At 47.9% G+C, this 22,105-nt stretch overlaps 1 protein-coding gene across 4 annotated transcripts in view; it reads left to right on the top strand.

Annotated features, from left to right (window-relative positions):
• LOC122904536 overlaps positions 1 to 11,995 on the top strand; it is a 34,397-nt gene extending 22,402 nt beyond the window's left edge. For 3 of the 4 annotated variants that reach the window (XM_044245490.1, XM_044245492.1, XM_044245491.1), the window contains 3 exons: positions 7,998 to 8,131; positions 8,805 to 8,969; positions 10,804 to 11,995. In XM_044245490.1, coding sequence (XP_044101425.1) covers positions 8,816 to 8,969; positions 10,804 to 11,636 — 987 coding nt within the window. In that variant the 5' untranslated portion in view covers positions 7,998 to 8,131; positions 8,805 to 8,815 and the 3' untranslated portion in view covers positions 11,637 to 11,995. Of the gene's footprint in view, positions 1 to 5,180; positions 5,227 to 7,997; positions 8,132 to 8,804; positions 8,970 to 10,803 lie in introns of those variants that run through there. The other variant, XM_044245493.1, reaches the window with a different exon arrangement.
• Positions 11,996 to 22,105: the final 10,110 nt, after the last annotated feature.

The raw sequence follows: 22,105 nt of genomic DNA on the forward strand, positions 1-22,105 counted from the left end.
CTTTGGGATGAAATGTTCTGAATATATCTGTGATGTCCATCTCATCCAGTGTATCGTTTAAGGCCTTTATTTCCCTGTTGATCTTTTGCTTGGATGATCTGTCCATTTCAGTGAGGGGAGTGTTAAAGTCCCCTACTATTATTGTATTATTGTTGATGTGTTTCTTTGATTTTGTTATTAATTGGTTTATATAGTTGGCTGCGCCCACGTTGGGGGCATAGATATTTAAAATTGTTAGATCTTCTTGTTGGACAGACCCTTTGAGTATGATATAGTGTCCTTCCTCATCTCTTATTATATTCTTTGGCTTAAAATCTAAGTGATCTGATATAAGGATTGCCACTCCTGCTTTTTTCTGATGTCCATTAGCATGGTAAATTCTTTTCCACCCCCTCACTTTAAGTCTGGAGGTTTCTTCGGGTTTAAAATGAGTTTCTTGGAGGCAACATATAGATGGGTTTTGTTTTTTTATCCATTCTGATACCCTGTGTCTTTTGATTGGGGCATTTAGCCCATTAACATTCAGGGTAACTATTGAGAGATATGATTTTAGTGCCATTGTATTGCCTGTAAGGTGACTGTTACTGTATATTGTCTCTGTTCCTTTCTGATCTACCACTTGTAGGCTCTCTCTTTGCTTAGAGGACCCCTTTCAGTATTTCCTGTAGAGCTGGTTTGGTGTTTGCAAATTCTTTCAGTTTTTGTTTGTCCTGGAAGCTTTTAATCTCTCCTTCTATTTTCAATGATAGCCTAGCTGGATATAGTATTCTTGGCTGCATGTTTTTCTCGTTTAGTGCTCTGAAAATGTCATGCCAGCTCTTTCTGGCCTGCCAGGTCTCTGTGGAGAAGTCAGCTGCCAATCTAATACTTTTACCATTGTATGTTACAGACTTCTTTTCCCGGGCTGCTTTCAGGATTTTCTCTTTGTCACTAAGGCTTGTAAATTTTACTATTAGGTGACGGGGTGTGGGCCTATTCTTATTGATTTTGAGGGGCGTTCTCTGAACCTCCTGAATTTTGATGCTCGTTCCCTTTGCCATATTGGGGAAATTCTCCCCAATAATTCTCTCCAGTATACCTTCTGCTCCCCTCTCTCTTTCTTCTTCTTCTGGAATCCCAATTATTCTAATGTTGTTTCGTCTTATGGTGTCACTTATCTCTCGAATTCTCCCCTCATGGTCCAGTAGCTGTTTGTCCCTCTTTTGCTCATTTTCTTTATTCTCTGTCATTTGGTCTTCTATATCGCTAATTCTTTCTTCTGCCTCATTTATCCTAGCAGTGAGAGCCTCCATTTTTGATTGAACTTCATTAATAGCTTTTTTTTATTTCAACTTGGTTAGATTTTAGTTCTTTTATTTCTCCAGAAAGGGCTTTTATATCTCTGGAGAGGGTTTCTCTAATATCTTCCATGCCTTTTTCAAGCCCGGCTATAACCTTGAGAATTGTCATTTTGAACTCTAGATCTGACATATTACCAATGTCTGTATTGATTAGGTCCCTAGCCTTCGGTACTGCCTCCTGTTCTTTTTTTTGTTGTGAATTTTTCCGCCTTGTCATTTTGTCCAGCTAAGAGTATATGAAGGAGCAAGTAAAATACTAAAAGGGTGGCGACAATCCCAGGAAAATATGCTTTAACCAAATCAGAAGAGATCCCAAATCGTGAGGGGGGATTTCTCCCCCCTCACGATTGGGTGAGGGATCTCCTCTGATTGGGATCTCCTTTGATTGGGAGCTCCCAATCTCTTCTGATTGGGATCTCTTCTGATTTGGGGATAAAAAGAGGTTCAAAAAGAAAGAAAGAAAAAAAAGAAAAAAAGAATTAAAAAAAAAGAGATTGAATTAAAAATTCAATCAAGAATTTAAAAAAGAATTATGAATAAAAAGGATTGAAGAGATTAGGATCTCTTCTGATTTGGGGATAAAAAGAGGTTCAAAAAGAAAGAAAGAAAAAAAAAGAAAAAAAAGAATTAAAAAAAGCAAATGAATAAAGAAAAGTATAAAAAAGCAAAATATATATATATTAGATAATCTAGTTAAAAAACGTTAAAAAAGAAAAGGGTAAAATTATAAAAAATTTTAGCAGAAGAAGAGAAAATAAATGAAAAAGAAAAAAAAAATAAACTGCAAGACTAAAAAATCACAGGCAGAAAGCCATGAGTTCCGTGGTTTGTTTTCTCCTCCTCTGGAATTCTGCTTCTCTCTCCTTGGTATTGAAACTGCACTCCTTGGTAGGTGAACTTGGTCTTGCCTGGATTTCTTGTTGATCTTCTGGGGGAGGGGCCTGGTGTAGTGATTCTCAAGTGTCTTTGCACCAGGCGGAATTACACCACCCTTACCAGGGGCCGGGCTGAGTGATCTGCTCGGCTTTGCTTTCAGGAGCTTTTGTTCCCTGAGCGCTTTCTGTAGAGTTCCGGAGGACGAGAATACAAATGGCGGCCTCCTGGTCTCAGGCCCGGAGGAGCCGAGAGCCCGGGGCCCCGCTCCCCAGTGCGCCCTCAGCGAACAGCTCCTAGTAACTCGCGTCTGCCTGACCTCCGTCCGCGCTCCGAGCTCACCGAGCCTGCGACCGGTTCAAGGCATCTCCGAGCTGCTTGCTTACTGTCGGCTCTGTCTCTGCAGCCGGCTTTCCCGTTCCAATATCCGCAAGCTCTGCGACACTCAGACACCCCCGATCCTTCTGTGACCCCGCGGGACCTGAGGTCACGCCGACCCCATGTGGGCTTCGCCCCGGTTTAGTCTCCGGAGCGATGTCCCTCAGCGGCACAGACTTTTAAAAGTCCCGATTTTGTGCTCCGTTGCTCCGCCGCTTGCCGGGAGCCGGCTCCTCCCCCCGGGGTCTATCTTCCCGTCGCTTTGGATTCACTTCTCCGCCAGTCCTACCTTTCAGAAAGTGGTTGTTTTTCTGTTTCTAGAATTGCTGTTCTTCTTCTCTTCGATCTGCCGATGGATTTGCAGGTGTTTGCAATCTTTAGATAAGCTCTCTAGCTGATCTCCTGCTAGCTGAGGTAGTCTCAGCCTGCTACTTCTCCGCCATCTTCATAAACTGTGTTTTTAATTTTTGAAATTTTCTTCATGAACTTAGCGCTAAAATTATCATGCTATTTTATTTGTTTATTTATCATTTCTCTCTTTACCTCCCATAATGATTCTGGCCCACCATCAAAATACAAGTACTATAGGAACAGGATACCTGGAGTGCCCATCACATATAGGTGCTCAATAAATATTTGCTCAGTGAATGAATAAAGGAGTAATTATATTGTTAGTAAATAGATGATAATAGTGATAAATTGTAAGTGATTTTGTTCTTGATTCTTTGGCACTGTGAAAACACATCACATAGCATCTAGTGTGCTAAAACACATCATCCAAAAACTTATAAGTAAAAATGAAAAGATGTTAAGTTAGATGACTTTCCTCTTGCATGCTTCTCTGTCCTTTCTTCTAACCCCAAACCCAAATGTATATTTGGGTCAAGAAGGGAATATGTTGTGTTTTGTCCTGCAGTCTACTGAAGCTCAAGTAGGTGGACTATTGAGAGGTTTTACATACAATCATAGACCTTCAGAAATCAGGTGATTCCTTTCTCATTTAGGCTACATACTTCCAGGAACTATGTCTTACCAGTAGAACAAAGAAGGGAAAATCTATTTATGAACTATTTGTTTATTCCTTTCCTTAATGATTCTTTCCTCCATTCTATGTGTAAGATATTATGCTACCTAGCGTAAAATTATCATGTAATGGCCTTTATTTCTTATGGCTTAATAGTTTAAACCTATCTTTTTACCTTATTCATCAAGCAATCCAGGTGTTGACATATTTCCTTTCAGAACGGTAGAAATCCACCAGGATGGGATAATTAACTTTTTGTTGAGAACACTAAGAAGGAAAATTGTATTGGTTAACAATAGCTGCTCTAACAAATTTAAACCTCAGTACCATAGCTTCCATTCTAGAAGCTACTTTTTCTCTCAGGAAAAACCAGTCACTGGTGGAGGATGTTGGAGGCACCATGGTTTTAATCCTGGGAGAGAGGATCACCCTCCTTCAGTGCAGAGGTTTTAATGTTAATTTTGAGGGAGTGTTGGAGTTTTGGATTGTTTGTTTTAAAAGGGCCTATACAATCACATTTTGCCTTACTTTTGTGTGCATGACCTTATGCAACCCAGTTCCATGACCACTCATCAATGTAAGAGAAACTTAGAAAAGTAGTGTAAGTTCATGATGGGAAAATAGACCTAAACCAATTTGGTAAACAGAGATCCAATGAATGCCACTGAGATACGGCTCTCAGGTCAATATAAAATCTAGGGAATTATATTAAAGCCAGAGTAATCATTATATATATTTTTTGATGTTTTATAGTGATATCAGCATATAATAGTCATAAAAAATGACTTGTCTTACCTCCATTGAACTGCTTTTTACCTTTGTCAAAACCCCATTGCACATATTAGTGTCAGTCTCTTTCTGGGTCCTTGATCCTCTTCCAGTTCTCTATATTTATTCTGTTCCACTTGTCTATCACTTTACCAACACCACACACTCTTGATTACTTTAGCCATATATCATGAAATTAGGTAGAAGGATTCTTTTGGTTTTATTCTTTAGTTTTATTTTCTCTTCTTTTTCTAGGCTCTGAAGCTGAGAGATTATTGTTTTGAGACTCCTTTTGTTCTTAGACAGGGAGAAAGAGAGAAAGAGAGAGACACTGAGAGAAAAGGAAGGGGTGAATATATATAGAGAGAGATTATTAAGCAGTCACCATGACCAGGACTAGCACAATGCAGGTTCAGTGTCACAGCCCCGAGGTTGATCATGACCCCTGTCTCAGTTAGTCCAACTGACTGAGCCACCCCGATGCTCCTCCTCCTTTCTAACCTATACCCTAAGTGCTATAAATTTCTCTATCCAGTGATTTTGCTGTGTCCCACAAATTTTAATATGTTGTGTTTTCATTTAATTTCAGTCCGAATATTGAGATTTTATCTTTTATCTTTGATCACCTAGAATTTTCCTTTCTAAGTGTTTAGATATTTGTTATCTTTCTCCTTTGGATACCTGGTTTGATTTTTAATATTTTTTTAATTTCTAAAATTTTAATTCTGATAAATTGATACGTAGGGTTGTGTTTGTTTCAGGTGCCCAATATACTGACTCACCTCCTCTACCCAACTCCTGTCAGCTCCTGCTGCCATGCAGTGGTGTGCATTGGATACTCAGGTGCACCTCCCCCACCCCTAGTCCCTTCAGCTCCTGTTGTCAGGCACTGGTTTGCATAGGAGACAGAACCCTCATAGGAGTTCCAAGCAGTTACTAGTGTCCCAGAGGACCCTGGTAATCAGAGACAAAGCCACAAGGCTCTTTGGAGCCAGCTGGTGGCCATCCAAATGTCTCCCCACACAGTTCTGTGGCCGCTATGGAATGTCATGGAGAAGCTGTGGGCTGCTGGGTTGGTGATATACAAATGTTTGCCACATGTGCCATGAGCCTCTGGATTTTGCTGGGAGATGCTGGTGTGACCTGAAATGGTATTGTTCTTAGGAAAGAGTGGACTCAGCCTAAAAAGAAGAAAGGGGCAGTGTGCCCAGAATGAAGTAACTGGAAAAGGCCTGGAGAAGACCGAACTGGACGCACAAGCCTGTGGAGCCGTCGCATCATCTGAGCAGAAGGCCAGCCCTCTCCCGTTACAGATTCTTGCTCTGGCTGTCCTGAATCAAGATGCCGGTATTTTTCCGTGAAGAATGCTATGCAACTGCTGAAAGGAGTTGGGGACAGGCTGTTGAAGAGCCCTAACCAGCTGCCTGGTGAAAATCCCATCTCTGGAGCAGTCCAGGAAGATGGAGACCCCCCTGCGAGGATAATAGCAGGAGGCTTCAAGGACAGCCGAGATCTGCAGGGAAGTGCAGACCCGCGGGTCCAGGACATTGGCAGTTGTGGACAGAGAGTGCAGGAAGAGGCAAGGGAGGCAGGCCGGCCTGAGCTTCCCGATGGAGGAGTGCGAGCTTCCTGATGGAGGAGTGCAGGGGCAGGCCACCCGGGAGGGCCAGAGCCAGCACCACACCCTCAGTCAGACCCTACTGAACATGATGCATCTGCCGGAGCTGCTTAGAGATCATCTGGAAGGTGGGGGCTCAAGGAGGCAGGTGGAGACTGGCTCCTCCTCCACTGACCCAGTGCCCTCAAGCAGAAGAACTGTGAACAGAGGAAAGGCTTCCAGGGCCCAGAAGAAGGCACCTCAGAGGATTGAAGAGCTCCCAAGGAATAAAACAATCCACCAGGCTGAGCAAGGATCTTTTCACCTGCCAAACACCCTCCTCCCAGAGAGTGATTTTCAGAAGTTGCACCTGAAGCTCAAGGCAGAGTCTCAGCTGTGCAAAGAGCACATCAAACACCTGGAGAGGAAGATGATGCAGGTGAAGGCACGGCTGCCTGCAAGTGAAGAAGGAACTTGCCAAGGTGCACAGGGAGGCGCATGCTGACCACTGGAACTTGGGCCTCTACAGGTCCATGGCCCTGGACCTGCACCACCAGTCCAAGAAAATCTCCTCCTTGCATGACCGGGAGTGCCTCCTGGTGGAAAAGAGAAGTGAGGAGAGCCAGAAGGCTGTTCTGTGGGCAGAGAGGGAGTTCCAAAGGCTCCAGGCACAAAAGCACTTCCTCAGGCAGAAGCTGGCCAACTCTGGGCCCAAGGTCAGCCTATCTTTGGGGTCCTCCTGCTCCTGCTCCTGCTCTGCTGGGCACAGCCTCCAAATACCAAGGGCCCAAGGCTCCCCTGAAACCCAAGAAGCCCAAAGGGAGCAAGGATGCACTGGCCAGACTCCAAGTTCTCAGGTCCCAAGCAGGTCTGATTGCATTTTGCAGCAGCCACCAGCACTCACAACCAGAGCACAAAAGCTCCTTTGGAGCTTACCCCTTAAGCCATACCCATTGCTCCTTTTACTGGAGATCCACCCCATTATTGAACTGATGCGACATATTCCCTATAGCTGTGGGAGAGTGTATTTTTCAAGGTTAAGCATAAAAAAAAATAAAAATGAAGATATCAAATAGCTGATACTACTAATACTGAGAATTGATTTTCTTAAGGGATTCTATGCCAAGCAATGAATGGTTTTCAGTGTCTTTCACAGATCACTTAATTGTCCCAAGTGTGTCATATATGACTGAGGTTCAGAGAGGGGAAACAACTAGCTCAAAGACAACACAGATAGGGAATTTCAGAGCTCCCGTTCCAAACCAGGGTTGTCTCATTATCAACTGCTGTGCAAATAGCTTCTACTCCTCCTCCTCCTACTACAACTACAATAGTACTAATTCTTCTTCTTCTTTTGAGAGACAGAGAGGGCGAAGGCGCACACACACACACACACACACACACACACACATGCAAGTGGGAGAAAGGCGGAGGGAGAGAGATACCTCAACAGACTTCCCACTCAAGTGCAGAAGCAGACATTGGGCTGGATTTCACAGGTCACGGGTACATATCCTGAACCAAAATCAAAAGTTAGATGCTGAACTGACAGAGCCACACAGGCAGCCTTGTGCCAGGAACTTGTGGGCAAGCTGCTTGCAGGATCCCTGAAGGGCTTGATAAATGTTCTCCCAGTTTACGTCCTAGGAAGGATGCAAAGATTCTAGTGGTGGCTAGCTGAGGTAAAGTCCCACCAAAGTAAGGAGGGCAGCCTTTAAGGGTGTCCAACGATTCCCATCCTGGGTCCACATCGTTTTGTGTTCCATACTCTACCTCTTGATTAGAGTCAGGAAGTCCTGACTCTCTTCTAAAGCACAGAATATGGCAAAAGTGTTAGGATGTCACTTCTGAGGTCAGTTTACAAAGAGACTGGTCTCCTCGTGGGCTTGCTCACCCGCCCTCCATCCCTCCTCCTCTCCCTCCCTCTGCTCCTCTGTGCCCAGGGAACACTGGTGCTCCTTGTGGGCTGTATTCTGGAGAGGCCCATGTGGCAAGGATGAATATTTCTTGCTTACAGCAATGGAGGAACTCTCGCTGCTAAAAGCCACCTGAGTGAGCTCAAAAGCAGATTCTCCCCCCAACAAGCCTGGAGATGACTGAAGATCCAGATGACATCGTGACTGCAGCCTTGTGAGGGATCCTGAGCCACAGGTACCTGGCTCGTTGCACCTGGCTGGCTGGCCCGCAGAAACCCTATCAGGTTCTCAATGTAGTTCTAGGCCCTTTGGTTTGGGGAAAACATTCAAGCAGGACTGAAGTGTGAAGCCAAATGTTTGGCTTCTGTCCCACCCCCCTCTCCTGGTGTTGAGATTCCAGGGAAATCAAGAGATGCTAGAAACTCCTGAGAGATTAGGGTAAACAACATAAGAAAGAGGACCTCTATTCTGTTCGCCATGTATCTCTCTGAGAGGACATCCCCTCCCTTGGGATGACATCCCCTCCCTTGCCGATATGTGGCAAGTGCAGGAGGAGATAACTGGCCCTGGGGTACAAGTCGGCTGAGAGCACTAGACCCAGCCCCCCAGAGCCTCCTAGAAGGCAGAGAAAGAGCCCAGAAATTCCAGCCCAGAAGTGCCCCTAGAGAAGGCCCAGAATTTAGATGAGTTGCAAGCCTGGGACCTGGTCATTGGACACTTGGGCGAGAGGGGAGATGGCCTTGGAAGGGACACTGCCTGGAAGCCCTCTTGGACCAGACACCACCTGTCTGCTTTGGGAGACTGGGGATTAATAAGAGAATGAATTAGTGTAGAAGAGATGGTGTTCTAATGCTTGACAGGTCTAAACTTCTTGAAATCATTGACATTCCATTTCTCCTTGTCCCCAGGACCACCATGAATGGGAAGGGGCCTTCAAAGAAGCAAGAGGAGAACATCTCTTCCAAGCCTGTCACATGTCAATATCCAAACACTCCAGTCACTTCTACCCCCTTGGCAGTCCCATGGCTTCCATCAGGACACAGATACATTCATGGACAGGTTTTGGAGCAAACGTAAGTTTTGATTTCTCTCTGATAAATGCCAATAGTGCAATGACTGGATCATATGGTGTTTGCAAGTCTAGTTTGCAAAGACACTGTGTGGAAGGGTTGAGTCACTCTATTGTGCACCCAAAATTAATATGGCACTGCGTGTTAGCTGGGATTTAACTCAAAGCTTTGGAAAAGAAAAGAAACTCTTAACTGTTTGCAAGAGTCAGCTGTATCATCTTCCATTCCCAACAGCGATGCAGGACTGATCCAGTCATTCCACATCCTGCCTTGCATTTGGTAGTGGGGTCTCTCTCTCCCTCTCTGGTGCATTTGCTTGGAATCATTGTGATAGGCGTGCAGTGAGAGCTCATTGGAGTTTGAATTTCAATGTCCCCAATGACAGCTTTTTATGTGATTTCAATCTAAATACTCTCCAGTCACCTGTTTAGTTCGTTTGCCCACATTTCTTTTTTCTCCTGACTGGATTGCTTGCTTATTTGGGGGTCAATTTTGGAGTTTCTATACTTCAGACAGTAGGCCTTTATCAGATATGTGGTTTGCACATATTTCTGCCCACTTTGTAGCTTGTCCTTTGCGTCTTCTTAACAAGGTCTTTCATACAGTAAAGACTTACAATTCTGATTCTTGGTTCATGTCCAATTAATCAACTTTTCCATTATGGAAAATGATTAGAAGTCCAGTCAGAGGATTCTTTACCTAGCTTTCCATTCAGGAAAGTTTTCTCCATTTTTATCATTGGACATATAAGACGGTGATGCATTTTGAGTTACTTGTTAAAAGTTTTTTTTTTTTTTCTTTTTGAGAGAGGGAACATGCGCATGAGCACGGGTTGGGGTGGAGGGAGAAGGGCAAAGAGCATCCTTCAGCAGACTGGCCAGTGAGCTTAAAGCCTGACTTTGTCCCAGGACCCTGGGAGCATGACAAGAGCCTAAATGAAGAGCTGGCTGCCTCACTGCCTGAGCCACCCAGGCGCCCTGAGTTAACTTTTGTATAGGGTATGAGACTAAGATTGTGGTCCTCATCCTCCTCATCCTCTACCTCCTCCTCCCCTCTCCCCCTCCCTCTTCTTCCTCTCCTTCTTCTTCTTTGCCTATGCAAGTCCACTTGCTCTAGCACCAATTATTCAAAATGCTGTCCCTCCTCAATTGAACTGCTTTTTACCTTTATCCAAACCCCACTGCACATATTGGTGTTGGTCTCTTTCTGGGTCCCAGATCCCCTTCCACTTCTCTATCTTTGTTCTGTTCCAGTTCTTTAACCCTTCGACAACACCACACATTCTTGATTACCGTAGCTAGAGATTGAAATTGGGTAGAGGGATTCTTTTGGTTTAATTCTTTAGTGTATTTTCCCTTCTTTTTCTAGGTTCTGAAGCTGAGAGCTTATTGTATTGAGACTCCTTTTGTTTTTAGACAGGGAGAGAGAGAGAGAGAGAGAGATTATTAAGCAGCCTCCATGCCTAGCACCAGCACAATCCAGGTTCTGTCTCACAACTCCGAGGTTGATCATGACCCCGGTCGACATCAAGAGTTAGACTAACTGACTGAGCCACCCAGATGCTCCTCCTCCTTTTTAATGTATGCACTGAGTGCTCTAAATTTCGCTATCCATTGATTTCGCTGTGTCCCACAAATTTTAATATGTTGTGTTTTCATTTAACTTCAGTCCAATGCTTTGAGATTTTATCTTTTATCTTTGGTCACCTAGAATGTTCCTAAGTGTTTAGATATTTGTTATCTTTCTCCTTTGGATACCTGGTTTGATTTTTAATTGTTTTTTAACTTTTAAAATTTTAATTCCGATAAATTGATATGTAGGGTTGTGTTTGTTTCAGGTGTCCAATATACTGACTCACCTCCCCTACCCCAACTCCTGTCAGCTCCTGCTGCCATGCTGGTTTGCGTTGGAGACTCAGGTGCACCTCCCCCACCCCTAGTCCCTTCAGCTCCTGTTGCCAAGCACTGGTTTGCATTGGAGTCGGAACCCTCGGAGGGGTTCCAAGCAGTTACTAGTGTCCCAGAGGACCCTGGTGATCGGAGACAAAGCCACAAGGCTCTTTGGAGCCAGCTGGTGGCCATCCAAATGTCTCCCCACACAGTTCTGGAGCCGCTGTGGGCTACTGGGTTGCTGATATACAAATGTTTACCCCATGTGCCACGAGTCTCTGGGTTTTGGTGGGAGATGCTGGTGTGCACTGTCATGGTGTTGTTCCTTGTAAGGAGTGGACTCAGCCTAAGAAGAAGAAAGGGGCAGTGTTCCCAGAATGAAGTATCTGGAAAAGGCATGGAGATGACCGAACCAGACGCACAAGCCTGTGGAGCCGTCGCATCCTCTGAGCAGAAGGCCAGTCCTCTCCCATTACAGATTCTTGCTCTGGCTGTCCTGAATCAAGATGCTGGGTATTTTTCCATGGAGAATGCTGAACAACTGCTGAAGGGAGTTGGGGACAGGCTGTTGAAGAGCCCTCAGCAGTTGCCTGGTGAAAATCCCATTTCTGGATCAGCCCAGGAAGGTGGAGAACCCCTTGCGAGGAAAATAGCAGGAGGCTTCAAAGACAGCCCTGGTCCGCAGGGAAGTGCAGAGCCAGGGGTCCAGGACATTGGCAGCTGTGGACAGAGAGTGCAGGAAGAGGCAGGGGAGGCAGGCGGGCCGAGCTTCCTCATATAGGAGTGCGGGGGTAAAGGCCTGGACAAACCTCACCCCATCCAAAACTTGTTTATGCCCAAAAGTGTTATCAACCAGCTACTTTTGCTTCTGTAAAAGTGCTTGCTCAACGCGCGGGCTAACTAGCTACTTTTGCTTCTGTTCGAATGCTTGCTTGATGGTGCCCACGGCCTCCCAACACCAATCAACCAACACCAGGTATGATTTCTTTAAACATGTTTGTACCCCACCCAAAACTTGTTTGTACCTGCTTATAAAAACACTTCAGTTACTCTGCTTGGGACTTCTCAGTGTCACTGGCAACGAGTGCGCAGAGGTCCAGGTTTGAACTCGCAATAAACACCCTTGCTGTTTGGCTTTGACTTGTGTCTCTGGTAGTCTTTTGAGGGGGGCATACAACGCTCTCGGCATTACATTTGGAGGTCCCACCGAGATACCCCCCCTTCAGGACCACCAGACAACCGGTCAACAGGTCATCGGGAACTGATCGGTAAGAGAGCTGGCTTTGTCTCTGTTTTGTCTTTCGTGAGTCTTGTTCCTGTGTTCTGTTTTTGCATTCTGTCTTTCCTGCATTTTGTATCTGGGTTCGAGTCCCAGACTGAGGACTGGCAAATACACCCTGGCGGACGTGCTATAGGGCTGCCAGTGGGCCGACGGAGACGTCCCTCGTTGCCCATCAGGGGTCTCTCAGGGATCGTGGATTAGAGTCCCACTCCAGGGAGGCCATCAGAGTTGTGAACTGTGATAATTGCTATCGTGTCTGTAAATGTCCGACCCGTTTGATTCTGAAGAGTGCTTGACTGTGTGAATGTGTCTGTACGGCTCCACCGCTTTGGCTACGGAGTCTGAGTGGGCTGCACCCTGTGTCTCGCGGAGCGTCATATGGCATAACGGTCATCTACTCCATGGAGTAGCCTGGTCCGGGGATTATATGGATAGACCTTAGCTAAGACGCTCCTAAGTTCCTGCAAGGGACGCGAGCAGGACAGCACTTGAAAGATACCCCTCCCCTTGTCCATAACTATATGTATGACAAAGGAAAAACTATCACAAGAGTATATTTTAAGGTTGTGACATTGGGTCTTCTAACGCTCTAACCTTGCGACTGCCCCACTGAGACATAAGAAGCCTCTTCCAAACCTTCTGTGTTTCCCAACCTGTTTCACTTACAGATTCACCCTGGCAGGCGGAGGAAGAGAACCTCTACTCCCATCATCGGAGGATGAAACGCACCTAGCTCCAACTTTTACCTCTCCGAAGGTCACTATTTACCCCTTCGGACTGACCAACCGGGAGTGCTCATCCTCACCTAGCCCCCCTCTGTATTCCTAACTTGTTCCTTCATCTCCCATCCCTTGCACTGGTACCTCTATTGCTCCCTGCCTATTCTAGGTGCATTCCTCTTCGTCTTAACCGTATTTTTAATCTGGGAACTGCCTGACCAGATGGGGCAGACCCAGAGCACTCCTCTCTCTCTACTCCTGACTAATTTCAAGGATGTTCAGGAGAGAGGCAATAACCTGAGCCTAGATATCCAGAGATCTAAACTCATCACCTTCTGCCGCTCCGAATGGCCGACCTTTGGGGTGGAATGGCCCATAGGAGGCACCTTTTGCCTACCCATTATCCTTAAGATCAAGTCCCAGATTCTCTTGCCTGGAAAGGAGGGGCATCCAGACCAAGCCCCCTACATATTGGTCTGGCAATATTTAGTAGAAAATCCCCCTCCCTGGCTAGCCCTCTTCCTAACCGCAGGAAACTGCAAGGTCCTTGTAGCCCGACCTACAGAACCTCTTAAACCTCGAAACCAGTCCGTGCCCCCTCTGCCTGTCCTCCCTGATAGCCAAGATTTACTCAGTTTCGATCCACCCCCTTACCAACTCCCTCCCGCAAGAGCTCAGGCGATAGTGGAGGATCTGGAAGCAATGGCCGCCCCAGCTCCACCTCAAGCAGAAACGGAGGGTCGAGAGGCATAACCGCCCCTGGATCCACCCCGCAGAGGGACCGATGGGCCTGCCGGGCACACTAGAGGGCACTCTCAAAGAGAAAACCCTCCCCGCCCGCCAGACTCAACTGTGGCTTTACTCCTTCGGGAGATTGCCCCCCCCCATGACACTGGTAACCCTAGACTCCAGTATTGGCCTTTTTTAACCAGTGATCTATATAACTGGAAAAGTCAGAATGCGAGATTCTCGGATAATCCAAAGGATCTCATAGTTCTTTTAGACAGCATCATGTTCACCCACCAGCCCACCTGGGATGACTGTCAGTAACTTCTCTGGATCCTGTTCACCACGGAGGAACGGGAAAGGATCCAGGTGGAAGCAAGAAAGTTGGTCCCTGGGGATGATGGTCGACCAACAGCTAATCCGGACCTCATTAATGCAAGTTTCTCTCTGTCCAGGCCTGACTGGGACCACAACGAGGCAGAAGGTAGGGGACGACTACTTATTTATCGCCAGACTCTAATGGTGGGTCTCAGGGCTGCTGCTCGCAAGCCCACCAATTTGGCTAAGGTATATGCAGTAATGCAAAGTAAGACAGAGAGTCCAGTGGCATTTCTAGAAAGGTTGATGGAAGCCTTTAGAGAGTATACCCCTATGGATCCTGAGGCCCCTGAGAATCAGGCAGCAGTAGTTATGTCCTTTGTCAACCAGGCAGCCCCTGACATTAAAAGGAAGCTCCAGAAATTAGAGGATCTGGAAGGAAAATGGGTTCAGGACCTGCTCTGTATAGCACAATGGGTCTACAATAGCTGGGATACCCCAGAGGATAAACAGCTGAAGGTGACCAAGGAAATGACCAAGGTCCTGGCCACCTTCGTCCAGAGGGAATTAGCCCCTCCAAGGGGAGCTCAGATGGCCCGAGAATCTAGACGTCCTCTAGATAATGACTAATGCGGCTTTTGCCAGGAAAAAGGGCATTGGGCACGTGATTGCCCTAGGAAAGACCCCTCACGAACCAGACCACAGCCATGGGAGCCAAGATCCACTCCCATCCTATCCACAGAGGATTCAGATTAGGGGGGACCAGGTTTGATTCCCCTCCCTGAGCCCAGGGTAACCCTACGAGTGGAGGGGAACCCCATCCAGTTCTTGGTTGACACGGGAGCTCAACACTCAGTGTTAACCAAACCATATGGAAAAATTTCGGAGAGATCCTCCTGGGTCCAGGGAGCCACCGGAACTAGGAGATACCCCTGGACCACCCAACGGACAGTTAACTTGGGTACAGGGGAGGTAACCCATTCCTTCTTGGTCATCCCTGACAGCCCCTGCCCCTTACTAGGACGAGACTTACTCACTAAAATGGGAGCACATATTTACTTCCAACCCGAGTCGCTCAGTGGTCCCATGGTGACCGACTCACGGAACCTGCCATTAACAATACTCACAGTGCATTTGGAAGATGAGCATCTGCTCCACCAAACTGCACTCCCTCGAGAGCAGGATATCAAGTCCTGGCTATGCCGGTTCCCGGAAGCCTAGGCCGAAACAGGGGGCTTAGGGCTGGCAAAACACCGACCGGCCCTCTTTATAGAGCTCAAACCTGGGGCCAACCCCATCCGGGTCAAACAATACCCCCTATCTGCAGAGGCTATGTCGGGTATCACCCCCCACATCCATCACATCCTGGACTCTGGGATATTACGCCCCTGCCACTCGGCTTGGAACACTCCCCTGCTGCCGGTGCGTAAGCCCAACAGCAGGGATTACTGGCCAGTGCAAGACTTGAAAGAAGTTAACAAGCGGGTTATGGACATACATCCCACTGTCCCCAACCCTTACACTCTCCTCAGTGCCCTGAGGCCAAACAAGAGGTGGTATACCGTTCTCGACCTGAAGGACGCTTTTTTCAGTATACCCTTAGCGCCCAAAAGCCAGGAACTCTTCTCATTCGAATGGACAGACCCTGAGAGAGGCGTAAATGGGCAGTTGACATGGACGCGTCGCCCGCAGGGATTCAAGAACTCGCCCACCCTGTTTGATGAGGCCCTCCACGAGGATCTAAGTGAGTACAGAAATCAGAATCCCGATATAATGCTCTCGCAATATGTAGATGATCTTTTAATAGCTGCAGAGACTACAAGCCTGCCTCCAAGAAACCGAAAACCTCCTTCGAACCCTCGGTGACTTAGGATACAGAGCCTCAGCTAAGAAGGCCCAGATCCGTAAGCCTGAAGTAGTGTACCTAGGGTACTTGCTGAAAGGAGCACAAAGATGACTCACTGATGCCTGCAGGGACACTGTGCTCCGAATCTCCCGACCTACCTCACCACGCCAGGTAAGAGAATTCCTGGGGATGGCAGGATACTGCCGGCTATGGATACCGGGCTTCGCCGAGATGGCCAAGCCTTTGTACGCAGCTTCCAGAAACCAGCAGGATTTTGAATGGACGGAGGAGGCACAGCGAGCCTTCCAGCAGATAAAAAAGGCCCTCCTCTCTGCCCCGGCTCTGGGTCTACCAGACATTTCTAAACCATTCCACCTGTTTGTGGATGAGCATAATGGAGTGGCTAAGGCAGTACTGACTCAAAGTCTAGGCCCCTGGCCTAGACCCGTAGCATACCTTTCAAAGAAATTAGACCCCGTGGCAGCCAGGTGGCCCCCTTGCCTACGGATGATAGCAGCCACCACCCTAATGGTAAAGGACGCCGAAAAGCTGTCCATGGGTCAGGAATTACATGTGACCACACCACACGCTATTGAAGGCATCCTTAAACAACCTCCGGACCGATGGATGAGTAGTGCTTGCTTGGTCCATTACCAAGGACTGCTACTGAACCCCTTAAGAATAACCTACACTTCCCCTCGGGCCCTAAACCCTGCATCCCTGTTACCTGACCCAGACTTGGATGCACCCCTCCATGACTGCGCCGACATATTGGCCCAGACTTATGGGCTATGAGAAGACCTGCAGGACTACCCCCTGATGGATGCCGAAGTTGTCTGGTTCACCCATGGCAGCAGCTTCGTTCACCAAGGACAAAGGTATGCAGGGGCCATGGTGACGTCGGAAACAGAGATTATTTGGGCAGAGGCATTGCCTCCGGGCACCTCAGCACAAAGAGCTGAGTTAATCGCCCTGACCCAGGCCCTAAAGTTGGGGCAGGGCCTCTGGATGACTGTGTACACGGACAGTCGATATGCCTTTGCCACAGCCCACATCCATGGAGAAATTTACAGAGAAAGGGGGTTACTCACTGCCGAGGGGAAAGACATTAAAAACAGGGATGAAATTTTGGCCCTTCTAACGGCCATCTGGGCCCCCAAGAAACTGGCCATAGTACACTGCCCCAGCCACCAGAAACCAAACGATCCGGTTTCCCGGGGAAACAACCTTGTTGACTAGACTGCTCGCCAGATAGCCCATGGGACCATTCCAGTGTTGCCTATACAGCTGCCTGACCCAGGGCCCCGAGAACTGCCACCTCACCCCAAGTACTCTGGAGAGGACATCGCCTTGATGAGCAAACTCCCAATGACTCAGATCAAGGATGGTTGGTGGCGGGATGCCAAAGATAACATTATCCTCCCTGAGGCCTTGGGGCAGACAGTCTCGGAGCGAATTCATCGCACGTCCCACCTGGGTCCTAAAAGACTTCAGGATCTTATAAGGCAATCCAAGCTACTCATCAAAGATATCACCAGGAAGACAGAGAAGATTACCTCAAGCTGTACAGCCTGCCGTTTCCAGAACGCTCACCCACATCCCGCTGTGGCCAGATCCTGAGAAAGGGGGACCCTGCCGGGAGCCTACTGGGAAATAGACTTTACAGAGGTAAAGCCTGGAAAATATGGCTATAAGTATTTACTGGTGTTCATAGATACCTTTTCAGGTTGGACTGAGGCTTTCCCAACCAAGCACGAAACAGCACAGGTTGTAACAAAGAAACTACTCGAGGACATCCTGCCCATGTATGGCTTTCCTGTTGTAATAGGATCAGTTAACGGGCCTGCCTTCATTTCTAAGGTAAGTCAGGGACTGGCTTCCATACTTGGGGTTAATTGGAAATTGCATTGTGCATATAGACCCCAGAGCTCAGGACAGGTAGAGAGGATGAATAGAACCTTAAAGGAGACCCTTGCTAAATTGACCATGGAGACTGGCGCTAACTGGGTGGCTCTACTCCCCTACGCTCTGTATTGGGTACACAACACCCCATACAAGCTGGGGCTCACGCCCTATGAGATCATGTATGGCTGGCCTGCTCCTGTCATTCCCAAACTCAAAACTGATCTCATAGAGTCGGACCAGAATAACTCCCTCTTGTTTTCCCTCCAAGCCCTGCAGCAGGTCCACAAAAGGATTTGGCCTAAACTGAAGGACTTGTATAAGACAGAGCCACCGCCGGCACCCCACCAACTTTGCCCGAGGGACTGGGTCCTCGTTAAGCGACATCGGCTTGAGACCCTCAAGCCCAGGTGGAAAGGACCTTACCAGATCATCCTGGCCACCCCCACAGCCGTCAAAGTAGACAACATAGCCGCCTGGGTCCACCACGCTCACGTCAAACCAGTCGACCCCCTGTCGGATCTCATCGGTGAGCCTGACCAGGACGTTAGTTGGACAGTGGACCACAGTAAGGACAATCCCCTAAAACTTACCCTGCGCCGAAAACCTGACCCCCCGCTTCCCCAATAATTAATATGAAACTTTCTCTCTCTGTCCTGCTGTTTACATTCCTGCCATGGTATGGGACCTCCAGTCCCTACGCCCCAGCCATTCTGACTTGGCAGGTCACTAATAGTGCGGGCTTAGTAGTTTGGAACATATCACACGCAGCTACTCCCTACACCTGGTCGCCTAACTTATACCCTGATGTTTGTAAGTTAGCCATGGGAGCTCCAGCCAACTGGGACATAGAGAAATACTTTAATCTACAGAAGCCCCCTTCACAACCATCCCCCCAGGGGCAACTCGGGTTAGATCATTGGGGAGGCTGTGGGGACTGGAGTCAGCGAAGTATGTTAAGGACGCTTACCTTCTATGTATGCCCCGGGTTCCACAGACCCAGAGGGTGGACCCACTCATGTGGTGGGGCATCCCACTTTTATTGTCGCAATTGGGGCTGCGAAACCACTGGTGACACTTATTGGAAACCTACCTCAGGCTGGGACTACATAACCGTGACGGCGAATTATTCTCACGCCAGGAGCAGCCCCTGGACACAGAACCCAGCCTGTAAAGACCAGTTATGCCACCCACTCAAAATCACCTTTACCGAGTCGGGAAAAAGACAACTTAACTGGGTGAGGGGACATACCTGGGGCCTCAGATTCTATAAAGAACAATATGACGACGGTCTAACGTTCACTATAAAACTTTCTATAGAAACCTCTAAAGCTGCTATAGGACCCAATCCAGTTCTCGCCTTGCCTCCCCGGAGACCAAGGCCGACACCGCCTACACACACGCCAGCCATCCCCACCCCAAACCCCGAAAAGCAGCCTGTAGAAGTCACGGGCCCTAAGCCAAAAGACACCCACACCCTCCTACCCAACTAGTTCAGTACGCCTTTCAAGTCCTAAATTATATTGATCCTAGTGCCACAGAGTCTTGCTGGTTGTGTTATGAGACACCCCCCCCTTTTTATGAGGGCCTGGCCACTTCTGGAAGTTATAATAGTTCCAGTTCGCCTTCAATGTCTCGATGGTCTAACTCCAACCATTGCCTAACTGTAATGGCCATAAGTGGACAAGGGACTTGTATAGGACAGGTCCCACCGGAAATTCCCACATCTGCAACCAGACTATAGCCATTAATGAGACAGTAAAATATCTGATACCACCCCAAAATACCTGGTGGGCCTGTGCCTCTGGACTTACCCCATGCATCCATCTGTCAGCACTGAACCGAACTAATGACTATTGTGTTCTGGTGCATCTTGTACCTCGCCTAATCTACCACCCCTATGGCGACGTGATTTCATACTGGGAGGGAGGACCACAAAGGGTTAAAAGAGAACCCGTAAGCTTGACTCTTGCACTCATCCTGGGGCTAGGACTAGGAAATGCCGGGGTAGCCACCGGAACCTCAGCCTTAATCTCACAACAACACCACTACCAGGGCCTGCGAGAAGCCATAGATGCAGATATACAGGAGCTAGAATTATCCATCTCAAAGTTGCAAAAGTCAATCAGCTCGTTAGCGGAAGTAGTCCTACAAAATAGATGGGGGTTAGATCTCCTGTTCCTCCAACAGGGGGGCCTCTGTGCTGCCCTTAAGGAGCAATGTTGTTTCTATGTTGATCACTCAGGGGTAGTCAAAGATTCTATGGCTAAGGTGAGAGAAGGGTTAGCAAAGCGGAAAAAGGAGCGAGAGGCAACACAGGGCTTATTCTAATCCTGGTTTGCCTCATCCCCTTGGCTAACGACCTTAACCTCTTACTTGCTGGGACCCATCTGTATCTTACTCCTCCTGTTGACTTTTGGAACATGCATTTTAAACCACCTGGTAACTTTTGTCAATCAACGCATCCAGACAGTGCAAACTCTGGTCTTAAGACAGCAATACCAGCCCCTAGACTTACACAACAACTGCACTCATCACCACGGAGGATCCAAGATTGGCTCCTCAGGTACTTGAGAGAGGGGGAAATGAAAGGCCTGGACAAACCTCACCCCCACCCTAAACTTGTTTACGCCCGAAAGTGTTATCAACCAGCTACTTCTGCTTCTGTAAAAGTGCTTGCTCAACGCGCGGGCTAACTAGCTACTTTCGCTTCTGTTCGAATGCATGCTTGATGGCCCACGCGGGCTTCGAACACCAATCAACAAACACCAGGTATGATTTTTTAAACTTGTTTGTACCCCACCCAAAACTTGTTTGTACCTGCTTATAAAAACCCTGCACTTACTCTGCTTGGGGCCTCACAGCCTCACTGGCAAACGAGTGCGCAGAGGTCCGGGTTTGAACTCGCAATAAACGACCCTTGCTGTTTGGCTTTGACTTGTGTCTCTGGTGGTCTTTTGAGGTGGGTGTACAACGCATCAGCATTACAGGGGCAGGCCACCAGGGAAGGTCAGAGCCAACACCACACCCTCAGCCAGATCCTACTAAAGGTGATGCATCTGCTAGAGCTCCTTAGAGATCATCTGGAAGGTAGGGCCTCAAGGAGGCAGGTGGAGACTGGCTCCTCCTCCACTGACCCTCTGCCCTCAGGCAGGAGTCCCAGGAACAAAGGAAAGCCTTCCAGAGCCCAGAAGAAGACACCTCAGAGGAATGAAGAGCTCCCAAGGAATAAAACAATCCACCAGGCTGAGCAAGGATCTTTTCACCTGCCAAACACCCTCCTCCCGGAAAGTGAGATTCAGAAGTTGCACCTGAAGCTCAAGACAGAGCCTCAGCTGTACGAAGAGCACATCAAACACCTGGAGAGGAAGATGATGCAGGTGAAGGCACGGCTGCCTGCAAGTGAAGAAGGAACTTGCCAAGGTGCACAGGGAGGCGCATGCTGACCACTGGAACTTGGACCTCTACAGGTCCATGGCCCAGGACCTGCACCACCAGTCCAAGAAAATCTCCTCCTTGCATGACCGGGAGCGCCTCCTGGTGGAGAAGAGAAGAGAGGAGAGCCAGAAGGCTGTTCTGTGGGCAGAGAGGGAGTTCCAAAGGCTCCAGGCACAAAAGCACTGCCTTAGCAGAAGCTGGCCAACTCTGGGCCCAAGGTCCAGCCTGTCTCTGGGGGGCCTCCTGCTCCTGCTCCTGCTCCTGCTCTGCTGGGCACAGCCTCCAAATACCCTCAAGGGCCCAAGGCTCCCCTGAAACCCAAGAAGGGAGAAAGGGTGCACTGGCCAGACTCCAAGTTCTTGGGTCCCCTGCAGGTCTGATTGCCTTTCCCAGCAGCCACCAGCACTCACAACCAGAGCACAAAAGCTCCTTTGGAGCTTACCCCTGAAGCCATACCCATTGCTCTTTTTACTGGAGATCCACCCCATTATTGAACTGATGCGACATATTCCCTATAGCCGTGGGAGAGAGTATTTTTCAAGGTTAAGCATAAAAAAATAAAAATGAAAATATCAAATTGCTGATACTACTGCTACTGAGAATGATTTTCTTAAGGGATTCTATGCCAAGCAATGAAGGGTTTTCAGTGTCTTTCACAGATCACTTAATTGTCCCAAGTATGTCATATATGACTGAGGTTCAGAGAGGGGAAGCAACTTGCCCCAAGATCACACAGCTAGGGAACTTCAGAGCTCCCGTTCCAAACCAGGGTTGTCTCATTATCAACTGCTGTGCAAATAGCTTCTACTCCTCCTCCTCCTACTACTACTACTAATACAATATTACTAATTCTTTTTCTTCTTTTGAGTGACAGAGAGGGAGAAGGCGCGCGCGCACACACACACACACACACACACGCACACACACGTCCAAGTAAGAGAGGGATGGAGGGAGAGAGATACCTCGACAGGCTTCCCACTCAAGTGCAGAAGCGGATGTTGGGCTGGATTTCCCAGATC

The sequence above is a fragment of the Neovison vison genome, chromosome 4 (genome assembly GCF_020171115.1).
Source record: "Neovison vison isolate M4711 chromosome 4, ASM_NN_V1, whole genome shotgun sequence".
Taxonomy (NCBI): domain Eukaryota; kingdom Metazoa; phylum Chordata; class Mammalia; order Carnivora; family Mustelidae; genus Neogale; species Neogale vison.